The sequence below is a fragment of the Rhinatrema bivittatum genome, chromosome 3 (genome assembly GCF_901001135.1).
Source record: "Rhinatrema bivittatum chromosome 3, aRhiBiv1.1, whole genome shotgun sequence".
NCBI lineage: Eukaryota > Metazoa > Chordata > Amphibia > Gymnophiona > Rhinatrematidae > Rhinatrema > Rhinatrema bivittatum.
Genome location: NC_042617.1, coordinates 518,225,491 through 518,240,674, shown reverse-complemented (window position 1 = coordinate 518,240,674; position 15,184 = coordinate 518,225,491). Strand labels below are relative to the sequence as shown.

At 45.9% G+C, this 15,184-nt stretch overlaps 1 protein-coding gene across 1 annotated transcript in view; it reads right to left on the bottom strand.

The window, feature by feature from the left end:
- Window positions 1-905: 905 nt before the first annotated feature.
- Window positions 906-15,184, bottom strand: part of NUGGC (nuclear GTPase, germinal center associated) — an 864,070-nt gene continuing 849,791 nt past the window's right edge. Inside the window, exon 19 of the mRNA XM_029596224.1 lies at window positions 906-3,015. Within this exon, the coding sequence (XP_029452084.1) occupies window positions 2,963-3,015 (53 nt within the window). The 3' untranslated portion in view covers window positions 906-2,962. The remainder of the gene's footprint in view (window positions 3,016-15,184) is intronic.

Below are 15,184 nucleotides of genomic sequence, written 5' to 3'. Positions count from 1 at the left end.
AAGGATTTTTTCAGATACATTTTGAGTTTGACAAATAAACCCCAAGGTTTGAATATCTGGCCCCTTTAACTGGATACATTTTATCTGGTTAAGAGGATCATTTATCAAATTGCGTTAGGGTATTATTGAGCGTGTTAGGGCCCTAACGCCTGCGGTAACCCATGCAATAAATACCGCAGTGCAAAATGTGTATGCAAATTTAAAATTTGCATTAAAGTAGGAGGAGTTTGAGCAGAGTAAATGGAAATAAGGGTCAATTAACGTGGCATGCGATAGTGTAATGCACAGCAACACAGGAAATAGCTACACATTTTTCCTGTGCATTGTACCTTCGTTAGCTGTGCGTTACCGAGCAAAAATGTTTTTATTGCAAATTGGGGAGAGGGAGAGAGAGAGAGAGAGCCTCTGTGGAGGCTTACTTATATTTGAACTTTTAATACCACTGTAAGAGGAGGCACTAGTAATTCGGGGTGAAGTTTGTGGGGTGAGTTGGGTTTTGGGGGGCAGTTTTACATGCACAGTCATACGTACGAACAGCACAGTTACCATCAGTGAAGATTTAATGGTACAAATCTACTCTTCTTTCACCTTTCATCACTCCAAATCACATTAAATCTTCATTGATGTTAAATGTGCTGTTTGTAAGTATGACTGTGCATGTAAAACTGCCCCCCCCAAAACCCAACTCATCCCTCAAACCTCACCCCAAGTTCATAATGGAGAACATGGTACAAATCTACTCTTCATTCAACTTTCATCACTCCAAATCACATTAAATATTCACTGATGGTAACTGTGCTGTTCGTACATATGACTGGGCATGTAAAACTGCCCCCCAAAACCCAACTCACCCCACAAACCTCACTCTGAGTTCATAATACCCCCTCTTACAGTGGTATAAATAGTTAACTTTTCTGTGAGCCTCTACAGAGTTTCTCTCTCCCCATCCAGCAATCCAAAATGCCAATTGCGATAAAAGCCTGTCTGGTCAGTAATGCTACATGTGATGGACGTCTTAGCTTATGATGTGAAAATAATGCAGGTGCGATAAATTTAACGTGCATTGTGGTAAAATACCTATGCCGTACCAGGAAAATTACCCTAACCACGTCCTTTTTTTTTTTTTTTTTTACCACAGGTGTTATTTTCACTATATTTATAGCAAAATGATGAATCTATGGTTAAGTGATTTAAGCAGAAAAAATTTATCTGGAAAAGTAGATACTGTTCTGGGATATAGTTAACTTAGCCAAATAACTTATTGGCTAACTTCAATATTCAAAGGTAGTCAAGTTATTCTGTTAAGTCTGGACATGCCTCAGTGCAGGATTCAAGTTATCTGTGTACGTGTACCTGGATAATTTTATCTTAACTAGCTATATTTAAATGATATAGGCAGTTACGTGCCAAAAAAAAAGAAAGAAATAAAAAAAGTTGCAGGCTTGTAGGCCTCATTTGGGGTTTTTGGGAGTGCAGAGTGGGGTGGGAGGATTCAGGCTAGTGTTGCAGGCAGGGAAGGGAGAAGCCTAAAAGCACATATATTTTATGAAAGCAGAGGGGGTTTGGGGCAACTCTCAGGCCAATAGGCTTGCAACCTTATCATTATGGTTCTGGGGGGAGGGAGAGATCGGGCTCAATGCCTGGAATAGCTTAAAAGCATTTAGTAGGATAAAAGGTGAGGAATTGAGCCTGGAGGTCTGTAAATTTTAAAAAAAATTTTTGCTACTTAACCAGCTACATCATTTGAATATAGCCGATTAAGATAAAATTAACCAGGTACATGCACCCACGTAATTAAAAACCTAACCAGCTATATTTAAACCTAGCTAGTTAAGTTTGGAAGTTATCTTAGAAATTATTCTAGGATAAATGTATTCTTGTATATTCAGTGTGACATTTATTCCACTGAATATCCATAATAACTTATCTGGCTATCTTTAGCCGGATAAGTTATTTAATCTTTGCTTTTCTGAATATTGGATTCTAAAAGGATACTGGCAGAAGTGCATATAACCAGAAAAATTCCCAAAGACTAAGACTAGCTGAAGGCGAAAGAGCTGAAATCAAAATAGAACCTCACATTTCCTGTAGAGTTGTCTATGAACATTATTTGAAATGTAATTTCAAACAAGGAGGCCAATGTAGTAAAACATGCAGAATTTTGCAAACGGTGCTTTGTGCCCTATAAAACATGAAGTGCGCTATTTGCAATTACACCAACTGTTTTTTACTTTTAGCACATGAAGTGCCATTTGCAAAATTTTGTGAAGTTGCAAATAATAAATTTTCATGTATAATTTGGTACTACAAAATATTATTCAAATACTAAGTTAATGAGCTATTGTAATGCATAATCATGCAAATCAGCTTATTAACTCTGAATTTGGTCGAAATGTATGCACAAAAATACCTTTGCGTGCACGATTTCACAAAAAAGATAACTACTCTGCAAGGAGGTGAAGTTATCTTTCTTTTCTTTTGCACAATTTCATTCACAATTTTGCTACATATCTCATCTGCATGTCTAGTAAAATTCCACACAAAACTGCCAATCCTGTGTGCTAAAATGCACTAGTTTACATAGGAGCCTTAAGGGTTGTTTTCTGATTTAAGAATTTTAAAATTGCTCCTTAACATTAATTTTCTTTACAGATCCTAAATAATAGGAGGCAGCGATGTGAGCCATGGGAATGATTGTACAACCTGATAGTGAGCGAGGGCAGAAAATTATCAGAGATTGTAAAATTTTTATAAACAAAGTACTCAATACAAATAATGTACATTGGCCTGCACTGCTGCTATGAAATTAGTAGAAAGCACATTCAAATACAAATTTTGAGCTAAAATTCATAGCAAAAATTAGAAGTTGTACTTTGTGATTATAAGCCGTAAATATAATGTGAGAATATGAAAAAGTTTCCGGTTACAGTTGTTGCTTTCTTTATGTTTATATTTCAGCATTTTAGAAGAGTTTGCTGTATATGTCTTCAACTTCTTTATATTGTTCACTAATATCTGAAAAATAAGAAATCCATTACAATTATTAGTGATTTAGTTAAACCCCCCTCATTTATATTTATATTCATAATACTTTATAATATGTAAAGTTTCTCAATGCACTCTATATCAAAGGATACAAAATTGCATATTAAAGGAAAACTCAGGAGGGATGCAGCTTACATGATATCTGCTCGACCGCCTATTCCCTGTATCTAAGGTGGTTGTGCAAGTCGTAGTGTGGATTGTTGGCTCAGGATAAGAATGGGTCAGTGCTGGGAAGGCAGTTTCTTTGTGAGGATTTTGGGATATGTTTTTGTAACCCTTAGGTGGAAAAACCCTATTATTGAATTCAAAGGTTCACATCTCAACTGACTGCATAGTTCTTACAACCCCAAACAACACTGAAAGACCAGGGACCTCTGTGGAGGGAAGCTCAACTTCAATGCCTTTTACATTGTTTATGCCCAGTCTGTTGCATGTGCTGGCCTCGGTAGGCCCGCGGCCAGGCCCTCTTACCCTCTTCTACCTACTTCAGCATCTGGCTCCACTTCCCTCGCGGTGGTGGGCCGCCGCCTCCGACCACGGGCCGTCCCGGCTGCCCCCCGCTCCAGGGCAGACTCCCGTGTGCCACGGCGGGGGCCTCCCCACGTGGCCCGCAGAGAGATGCCTCCATCCCGCGCTGCGCCCCTCCTTAGGCGCGCACACATGCAACTCTTTTTTTCCTTTAAAGGGGCCACAGCGGGAACCTATCCCGCGGCCCCGAGTGATGATGTCACTGGGCCCAGGTATATAAGGCTGGGCCCATCCTCTTGTTAGTTGCCTTTGCAACAGGTCTCCATGCTGGTCGTGTACTTCATTGCTCTCCCCGGTGATTAGCTCCGTGTTCCTGGTTCCTGTTCCTTCCGTGTTCCTGATCTTGGTCCTGGTTCTCAGTTTGTTCCTGTGTCCCTCACAGTTCCTTTGATGTACGGACTGACTTCTGGACTTGACCTCTGCTTTGCCTGACCATGCCATTGATCTCCTGGACCCAACCTCTGCTTTGCCTGACCATGCCATTGATCTTCTCCTGGACCCAACCTCTGCTTTCCCTGACCACGCCATTAATCTTCTCCTGGACCCGACCTCTGCTTTGGTTATGAATCTACCCTGTCTGGGCATTATCTCCACCTTCTTCTTTCCTTTCATCCCATGGCCGAAGTTCCACCGCGTGGAAGGAGCAGCACTTGCTTCACCTCCCCGCGGCCCAGAGGCTGCCAATGTCTACCATTGTGGCTAGAGCCATGCTGACCTCCCGGCCTGGCTGGAGCCGCACTTCTATATCTAAAGAGTGTGGAGGGTAGAGAATGAAAGTACAAGGTAATGCAGATAAGAATGAATCTACTCAATCCTACATTTAAGAAGTAATATTTCAAAGCTATAGTATCTCAATAAATATACCTGGACTTGACTAACATTACTCAAATAATGGTTTTATTTATGAAATTGTAACCGAACTTTATTGGCACCTGTTAGAATGTAAGATATCCTACATTTACTTACCTTAGTCTATGTGCCTATTTGTAAACCGTTGCGATGGTATATAACTTAGCGATGGTATAGAAAAGGTTTTAAATAAATAAATAAATAAATAATAAAAATATCTAAGACGGCTCAGAAACCGTCCATACTTTCTTATGCTGCAGGAGCCGCTCCTGGGCAGTCTCGTGCGACACGGAAGCTGCTGGCATTCTCAGGGTGGCTGGGGCCACGCTGCTGCTTCCCCCTGCAGCCAGGAGGCCGTCGACAGTGCTTCCATGCGACCCGGAAGTCGCCAGCCTTACCTGCGGTCCTTCTACAGGAGAGGGCCTGCATCCCCGACCTCGCCTGGCTGCTGGGGCCGTCCTTCCTCAGCCTTCAGCGGCGAGGGAGCCGCCTCCAATATCGGGGCCTGCCCTGAGGCCTACCTCTTCAGCTCTGCAGTCTTCTGTGCGGCAGGGCCGCTGTCCAGGGTCCTGTATTGCTTTCTGCTTCCTCCTAGGGGGTGAGGCTGGCTCTTCTTTCCATTTTAAAGGAACAGCAAGGGAGGAGGTCCACCTGTGATGTCATCATTGGATCCGCCTCTCCTGCCTATAAAAAGATCTAGTCTTCATTCCAGCCTTGCCTTCGCAAGGAGCCAGTCCTCCTTAGGACTTCTTGTCATCAGCTTCTCAAGGCACTTCGTTTTATGTGGGATCCCGTGTCTTCGTGATGTCCTCACGCTACGTCTTCGCCTTCATCTTCTCCATGGTCTCTCATCTCGTCAGTGTCTGTGTTCCAGATGTCCCTCCTCCAAATGTCTCGACATGTCTTCTTTATCCGGTTGATCTTTGTCCTGGCAGCGCAAGTCTCCAACAGGTTCCAGCTTCCTGTTTTTAATCTTCATCGTAGAGGTATCCCCTCGAATCCTGAACCTTGTCTGGATCCTCGGAGTCTGCACCCTGCCTTCACTTCATGAATGAACTCTATTATCCGATCCGTTCCGGCGTGGCCCTGCCTGGCCTTTATCAGCTGTGCAGGGTGCATTTGGAACAGGTTTCGTCGGAGTCTTCATTTCACCTTCTTCTTCCCTGTGTGGGGAACCACCAGCGTGGTCCGTGACCTGTCTTCATTGGCTGAGTATATGGACATGAGATGTGCAGTACCGACTCAGCTCTGCCTACTTGTGTGGGGAACCACTAGCATGGTCCGCAACCAGCCTACCCTGGCTGTGTAGAGCGCGCCGCCTTCATGGTCCAAGACCAGTCTGGCTAGGTTGTGTAGGGCGCGCGATGTCCAGTACCGACTCAGTATCCTTCAAGCAACTCATGGCCTTCCAGAGTTTCTTCCTATACGTGATCAGTCTCTCTTCACTCCATGTATCCAGATTTCATTTCTTCATGTTTTTGAGTGTCGTCCCACTTTACGTATCCAGAGTCTTGTCTCATTTCAAGTCTTCGTCTTTGATGTTCTCAGTCTCTGAACAATGTCCGCCCTGTGACAGTTGCTGCTCCGTGCGGCAGGTCCGAAAGGGCTTGGAGTAGTCGGAGGACCAATCTTGAGATCAACATTGCGTTGTTTGGGTCTCTTTCTGCTGCGTACAGGTGTGGCTGTGGTTGAGGTCATCATCCTCCATCTTCAGCTCATATTGGGCCACCTCTCACCTGCCTCAGCACTTGCCAGAGCTCCTCTGCGGCTGTGTCGGGGCCCAGGGGCACATGAAAACACCAGAGATGGAACCGTTACCCGCGTTTCCACAACTCTTTGCCTGACCACACTACTGATTGTCTCTTGGAATGGACCTCTGCTTTGCCCGACCATGCTGATTGTCTCTTGGAACTGACCTCCGCTTTGCCCAACTACGCTACTGATCATTTCCTGGACTTGACCTTGGCCTTGCCCGACTACATCTTTGATTATCTCCCGGACCTGACCTTTTGCCTTGCATCGCCTTCTGCTTGCTGCCTGCCCTGACTTCAGCCTGTTCCACGATGCCTCTGAAGTCTCAACACTGGACTTGGCTATTCAGACTTCGGCCTGCTTTTACCCGGGCGTCCCCTCTCTGACTTCCATTCCTCTAGGCGCCTGGGTCTCCAGGACTCTGCCCCATCCAGTACAGACTTTCCTCTACTTATGTTGCTGGCCCCTGGCTGACCTCCTCATCTCCCAGAAGACCTCAGACGGAAGCCCACCTAACTCCAGCCGGCCCTAGCACCCAAGGGCTCAACCTGCGGGGAGCGAGGGCTGGTATTGGTGAAGCTCCAGCTGGCCTCCGTCAGTCAGCCAGCTCCGCCTACCGACGGTGGGGACCCATAGGGCCTCCCCTACGGGTAGCGTTAACCCCACCTCGGCTAAGGGTCCACCTCCTACGTAAAACAGACTCTCTTTCCACACCTTGTACACAGCACTGACGATCTCTTCATTTAGCAGCAGTAACCACACTGCAAAATGTATGAGTTCCAATTCAATTTTACAGATAGGCTGGAAAAGTGAATTGCTGGTTTTTAGCAACTCAAATTGAAAATTGTCCAATTAATCTTCACAAATGAAACTTAATAAATTTGTGACCATACTTTTTTTCCAGCAACCAACTCTCCCATTATTTCAGCTGATTCCATTAGTGATTTGACTCCTTCCTTCTCCTTTTTTTAAATTTTAATTGTGCTTTTCAGGCACTTTCAAAGCGGATTACATCCATATCTTTAATCTGTAGACCCTTGTAACACTGCCCCCACCAAAACCCACCCTGAGCTGAAAGTGCCCCTCTTACAGTGGGAGATATATAGAATGTCAGATTGTTTTTCTCTCTCTCTCTCCCGGACACTTGTGAGTATGCGCATAAAAGCTCAAACAAATACGCATGGTAGGGATATTTTAAATGATATGCATGTACTTGCGTAACTTTTACTCCATTTATGCATATGTGGCAGACCCTCCTGATCTGCCCATAAGATGTCACTATCTCTGTCAGTGGAACATACTTTGTAAAGAGCCATCCATACCCCTCAGTCCCTCCCACCTGGAAAGTCTGGAATGGATGCCTACTCACTGTTTAGTCCAGCCATGTTAATACACCATGGGGGTCAGTTTCAGAAAGCAAAGGAATAGTAAGGATGTTTAAGTTTTACACTCTGGTGAGGCCTCCCAGCTTCACCCAAAAGGAATTTATTTTAGAAGTGATACCTCACTGTGCACTCCCTGTCAGAAGGAACTTCTTCTATTAATTTACAGAGAGACAGATTGTAAGCCTGACACCCTTTAATGGTAAAAGGGCTCTCACCAGGGGATCAAAGACTTTTGATCTTACTCTAAACCCTAGATGGGCAAGCACCAGTGATGGAAACTGCTGCGAGAGACAGTGAAATAGAAGATTCATTCAGTTTAACCTTTAGAAATATTTTTTGGATTTCAGCAGAGTGGAGAGGTTTTTGGATCCCCCTTCCCTACTGGGATTTCAGAGCTGAAAACTTGTCTGATCCTACTGACTTTTCCCCAAGAAAAGTTCCCCAGAAATATCAGTAAGTACAGGATGAAGGAATTACTAAGGAAGAAAGAACAAGAGCAGGAGACCCAATTGGATCTCCACACACCAAGGGTCCAGGACAGGCTGAGTGAGCGAGGAGATGTTTAAAGGTAGGATTTTTGCAGTAAAGTTGGGGACTCCTTCACTAGGATTCCCTCATAGCCCCCGGTACGTTGCGTGCATTAAAAATCTCCATGGGACTACCCAGATGCCTGAAAAAAAGGACACCTACCTACCTAGAACCATACATGTACCAACATTCAGATTTAGCTTCAATATAATGGATGGATGGATTTTTTTTTTTTTTCAAATTTCAAACTTTACATGTTTCAGTCTCAATTGAAGCACAATTAAGGAAGGAAATTCCATAATATTTCAATCATTCATAAGAATTTAAAAGAGGAAAAAAAGAAAACAATTATCCTTCCTTTGTTACAAAATGACAATAAGGAAGGGATGTCCTGTACATGAGCAAACATATATAGTACAATATTAATGAAGTTTAAGGTAATTAGGGTAAAGCAGAAAAAACTAAACTAATTACCAACTTTACTGGTTAGAAGACTCGATCTCTCCTCCTGGGTTACGGCGTGCTTCTAAGAATCTCTCTAGATGTTCAGGTTCAAAATACACATATCTTACTCCTTCAGCATGCATAATACATTTGCACGGAAATCTTCAAAAAAGGTTTGGATAAGTTCTTGGAGGAGAAGTCCATTAACTGCTATTAATCAATTTTACTTAGGGAATAGCCACTGCTATTAATTGCATCAGTAGAGTGGGATCTTCTTAGTGTTTGGGTAATTGCCAGGTTCTTGTGGCCTGGTTTTGGCCTCTGTTGGAAACAGGATGCTAGGCTTGATGGACCCTTGGTCTGACCCAGCATGGCAATTTATTATGTTCTTATGTTATGTTCTTGTATCCCAAATGTTCTAGCCTGGTTTGCCAACAACAGAAACTTCTTTCTTCTTAATTGAGTTTCTTTGGACAGATCTGGATAGAGCCATACCTTCTGACCCAGGTATAAAGAAGCTCTTTTGGCCAGGAACAATTTCAAAATGTTATCTCTATCAAAAGAATAATTAAATTTGACCAGCAGAGTACCTCTTTTTTCCACCTGAGTACTGAATGATGACTCTTAGTTCTGTCACATTTAAAGATGTTTCCACTTCTCTTTGTTCTGGTACATCCTCATTTTTCCAATTAATAAAATATACATTTGATATTAAAGGATACTCATCCAAAGGCAATAATATTCTCACAGGACAAGCAGGATGGTAGTCCTCACATATGGGTGACATCACAGGATGGAGCCCAATCACGGAAAACTTCTGTCAAATTTCCAGAACTTTGACTGGCCCCTACTGGGCATGAGCATGGCATTAATCCTGCAGCCAGCAGGGGTCCCCCTTCAGTCTTCTTTTTTCCGCGCTGCAGTGGCCTCGTGGTTTTGGAGCTCTGTAGAGATTCCTGACAGGAATTTTCCTCACGGAATTAACTCAAGTTAAATTACCCTACAGGGGACCCCCCTCTATCTTCTTTCTAGCTGCGATACTCCGGTAAGTTTTTTGACAGTTTTCCGTCGATTACCGTCGAGTTTGGCCCTTCCGGCCTACTGGCTGTCAACCGTCCCGCGACTCGATTTTTTTCTATGGCCATGGCGTCGGGGTTCCGCCGGTGCCTGGACTGTACTCGCACCATGTCCATCACAGACCCTCATGGAGTCTGCGTAATGTGTTTAGGCCGCGAGCATGATGTTCTGATTTGCACCAAATGTGCCCTCATGACACCCAAAGGTCGCAAGGCAAGGATGGAGAAGATGGGACTCCTCTTCCGTGCTCAGACCCCGATGCCGTCCATCGCATCGACGTCATCGGAACCGGCACCGTCGACATTGCGCCAGCATCGACCACCATCTGATGACTGTCCGCCATCGACGTCTTCACGGCCATCGATTCCCGTTACTTCCCCTTAGGATCGAGGAGATCGTAGGGAGAAACATCGCCATCGGCATCGAAAGTCTCGGACCGTCGAGGGAGTGAAATCATCGACCACGCCACCGTCCGAGCCACCATTGAAGAAACCCCGTCCAGGAACAGCACTGTCCATTCCTGCGACTGGGGCATCGAGGCCACCCTCACCCGATCGGGGTTTGGGAGTCGCGATTCCGCCTGTAAAGGTGGTCCCTCCGACTGTGCCTCTGCCTCCCTCTTCTGTCATGGAGCCGGGGCTACTTGCTCCAGGTCTCCGGGAAGAACTGGACTAGCTGGTCCAGGAGGCCATCGACAAGGCGATGCAACGTCTCCAGGTTCCTTCGGCACCGACACCAGCACAGATTGTGGAACGGGTCATCGACCCGATTCCAGCAGCACTGGCACCGCTGTTATCCCGGATGGAGGCACTCATAACAGCCCTTCCACCGGTGGTTCCCGGGTCTCCGATGGCTCCGGTGCCCTCCCCGATGACAACTACATCGGGAGGAGAAACACCGTTCCGCATTCCTCCTTCGGGAGTTCTGCCTCCACCATCGATGCCAGTACATCCCTTGCCACCGATTCATTCATTGGGAGCGATACGTACCTCAGCGCCATCAATACCTTCAATGTCGGTACCGATGCCCTCCGTGCCGTCCTCGATGCCCCCGGTGATTCCTTCGATTTTCTTGGAGCCTCGGCTGGGACCTTCGGGTATCCAGCCCCCTTCTCATCCTACAGGACAGTATGCTGATCCTTATGACACTTGGGGTGATGATACTTCCACAGACAATGATGACCTACCTTCACCTCCTTCTCCTTCTGAAAGTAGGAAGCGTTCTCCTCCAGAGGACCTCTCTTTCATAAGCTTTGAGAAGGAAATGTCTGAGTTGGTTCCATTTCAACTTCAGACGGAGCAGGATGACAGACACCAGATGATGGAGTTGCTCCAATTCCTGGATGCCCCTAAAGTCATCACCTCTATTCCAATTCATCAGGTTCTTCTTGACCTCCTCAAGAAGAACTGGGAAAATCCTGAATCTATTGCTCCAGTTCACAGTAAGGCTAACACTACTTACTTGGTTCAGCCAGCTCCTGGTTTTCAAAAACCTCAGCTTGACCACCACTCAGTTGTGGTCGAATCGGCTCAAAAGAGGGCAAAAAAGGTCAAAACCTTACTCATCTACTCCACCTGCTAAGGAACAAAAGTTCCTAGACAATATTGGTCGACGAGTGTTCCAGGGAGCCATGCTCATCTCCAGAATTGCTGCTTACCAGCTTTATATGACTCAATATAATAGGGTCATTTTCAAACAGATACAGGACTTCTCTGAGTCCTTACCTGATCAATTTCAGGACCAGCTACAAACCCTAATAAACAAGGGGTTTGAAGCAGGAAAGCATGAGATAAGAACATCTTATGACATATTTGATACTTCTACCAGAGTGTCTGCAGCTGCTATTTCAGCAAGACGGTGGGCCTGGCTCAAATCTTCTGACCTTCGCCCTGAAGTCCAAGATCGCCTGTCTAGCCTACCATATGTAGGAGACAATCTGTTCGGCGAACAGATACAGCGTATGGTGGCTGAATTAAAAGATCATCATGAGACCCTAAAACAGCTCTCATTGATGCCCTCTGACCTCTCTTCCAAACACCCTTTTAGGAAGGACTCTAAGGGGCGGATTTTAAATGCCCTGCGCGCGTAAATCCGGCTGGATTTACGCGCGCAGGGCCCTCGCACGCCGGTGCGCCTATTTTGCATAGGCTGCCGGCACGCGCAGAGCCCCGGGACATGCGTAAGTCCCGGGGCTTCGTAAAAGGGGCGGGGAGGGGGCATGTTGGGGGCGTTCCCGAAATGACTGTGCCACTTTCTCAGCACGTGGCAGTCCATTACTACCGACCAATGGGTATTGGCAATCATTGCTCAGGGTTACCATCTAAACTTTCTCGCCCTGCCACCGGACTCCCCACCTCTAAAGACGTGGACAACGTCCGACCACTCTATATTTCTCGGCCAAGAGGTATCCTTGCTCCTCCAGTCAAAAGGAATAGAACCCATCCCGCACTCACAGCAAGGCCTAGGGTTCTATTCCCGGTACTTCCTGATCCCCAAAAAATCGGGGGGTGTTCGTCCAATTCTGGACCTGCTTGCTCTCAACAAGTACCTCCATTGGGAAAAGTTCAAGATGGTAACTTTGGGATCTCTTCTACCTCTTCTACAAAGAGGAGACTGGCTCTGCTCGCTGGACCTCCAGGACACATTTTATCCACATTGCGATAACCCCTGCTCATCGCAAGTTCCTGCAATTTTTGGTGGGCTACGAGCACTATCAATATCGAGTGCTTCCATTCGGCCTAGCATCCGCACCACGAGGTTTTATCAAATGTCTCGTGGTTGTCGCAGCTTTCCTCAGGAAAGAAGGTGTTCACATCTATCGCTATCTGGACGACTGGTTAGTCAGGGCTCCAACCCAGCAGGCCGCTCGGTCGTCCCTTGATTTGACCCTACACACTCTCATCTCACTAGGCTTTCTCATCAATTACGAGAAATCCTACTTAGTCCCATCTCAAACCTTGTCGTTCATTGGGGCAGACTTGGACATCTTAAAGGCAAAAGCCTTTCTACCTCAACAACGAGCGCTCACTCTCTGGTCTCTCGCTCGCCAGTTGCAGTCTCAGAATTCTGCAACAGCTTGCCAATTCCTCGTCCTTCTGGGACACATGGTGTCCTCAGTCCATGTAACTCCAATGGCCCGCTTGGCCATGAGACTTATGCATTGGACTCCCAGGTCGCAATGGATTCAAACTATTCAGCCTCTGTCGACCATTGTCAACATCACCAGTTTACTCCGTCTGTCCCTCGCCTGGTGGACAGATCAAGCCAATCTCCTCCAGGGACTGCCCTTCCAGATGTTAGACCCCCAAGTCATTCTCACCACCGACGCTTTCAACCTCAGGTGGGGAGCCCACGTGGGCGATCTTCAAACACAAGGGCTTTGGTCTCCAGGGGAAGCCAAACACCAAATAAATTTCCTGGAGCTTCGAGCGATGTGATAAGCTCTCAGGGCTTTTCAGGATCACCTATCAAATCAGGTCATCCTAATACAGACGGACAACCAGGTGGCCATGTGGTACATCAACAAGCAGGGAGGCACAGGCTCCTTCCTTCTGTGTCAGGAAGCTGCGCAGATTTGGGCGGAGGCTGTCTCCCATTCCATGTACCTCAGGGCCACCTACTTACCGGGCGTGGACAATGTGTTGGCAGACAAACTGAGTCGTGTCTTCCAGCCACACAAGTGGTCTCTCAACCCCTCGGTGGTGACCTCAATCTTCCGACAATGGGGTTATCCTCAGATAGACCTCTTTGCATCTCTTCAGAACCTCAAAGTGGACAACTACTGCTCCCTCATCCGGAGCAAGCGCTCTCAGCCCAGAGATGCATTCTCCCTCTCGTGGGCAATCGGTCTGCTCTACGCATTCCCTCCACTTCCACATTTATTTATTTATTTATTTATTTCACATTTTTCTATACCGAGCTTCATGGTTGAATACCATATCAGATCGGTTTACATCGAACGAGTGATAGAAACTTGTAACAAAAAACGGAACAATCAGTTATAATCAGAAAGAGAGCAAGAAAGTTACATTGAACAAGGACTATAAACTTGGAGGCTTTACAGCTTGGAAGTAAATAGAGTAAAAAAGGCCAGAGTAGGGCTGTAACTTAAAATCAAAAGTCATAAGATAGTTTAATTGCGGAGGTATTGGATAAGAGGCATCTCACAAAGAAGGCATGGTTCCATGGCTCGTGAGTAGGATGGTAGATTATTGTGTGTCTGAAGGATCCAAGAAGGCTAGACGGAACAGCCAAGTCTTAAGTTTTTTTTTAAAAGTTAGTAGGCATGGTTCCAACCTGAGTTCTGCAGGAAGGCTATTCCAGATGTTTGGACCTGCTAGAGAAAAGGCTCGGACCCTGGTCGAAACTAGGCGAATGGTTTTGGTTGGAGGGGATTGTAACTCTCCTTTGTGGATTTCTCTAATCGGTCTGTTGGATGTATGGAGTTTGAGGGGAAATTCAAGGTCAAGATGAAAATAGTTATGGATGGACTTGTGTATCAGGGTGAGAGATTTGTGAAGGACTCTGTAGTAGACTGGTAACCAGTGAAGGTTTCGGAGAATTGGTATAATATGATCTCTTCGGTTGGTACTGGTTAAAATTCTGGCAGCAGCATTCTGTATCATTTGAAGAGGTTTGGTGGTTGAGCTGGGTAGGCCTGTGAGAAGAGCGCTGCAATAATCTATTTTTGAAAATATTGGGGATTGCAGAACAGTTCTCGAAGACTCTTGTGAAGCTACGTCAGGACAAGGGAAACATGATCCTGGTTGCACCTTACTGGCCACGCCAAGTATGGTTTCCCATTCTTCAGGATCTCTCCATCTGTAGACACATTCCCTTGGGAACGAACCCGCATCTGATCACTCAAAGCGACGGATGCCTCCGCCATCCCAATCTTCAAGCCTTGTCTCTGACTGCATGGATGTTGAAAGGTTAATCCTTCAACCACTCAACCTTTCAGATCCGGTTTCTCATGTCCTGATTGCTTCACAGAAGCCTTCCACGAGAAACTCTTACTCCTATAAATGGAAAAGGTACACTTCATGGTGCACTTCTCAGTCCCTTGATTCCTTTTCCTGTCCAATTCCATGGTTTTTGGACTATCTCTGGCATTTATCAGAATCAGGTCTAAAGACCTCTTCCATCAGAATGCCTGTCAGTGCGGTAGCTGCCTTCCATAAAGGTGTAGGGGACGCCCCTATTTCGGTACAACCTCTCATAACACGCTTTTTGAAGGGCTTGCTCCATATCAAGCCACCTCTACATCCTCCGGCCCCTTCTTGGGACCTTAACCTGGTTCTCGGTCGGCTCATGAAACCACCATTCGAGCCTCTTCACTCCTGTGACCTAAAATTTCTCACATGGAAAGTGATTTTCCTTTTGGCAATCACATCAGCTCGCAGAGTTAGTGAATTACAGGCCCTAGTTACCTATCCGCCTTACACTAAACTCTTGCAGGACCGGGCGGTACTCTGCACCCACCCTAAGTTTTTACCTAAGGTAGTTTTGGACTTTCACATTAATCAATCCATCATACCACCTACCTTTTTTCCCAGGCCCCATTCCAATCCAGGGGA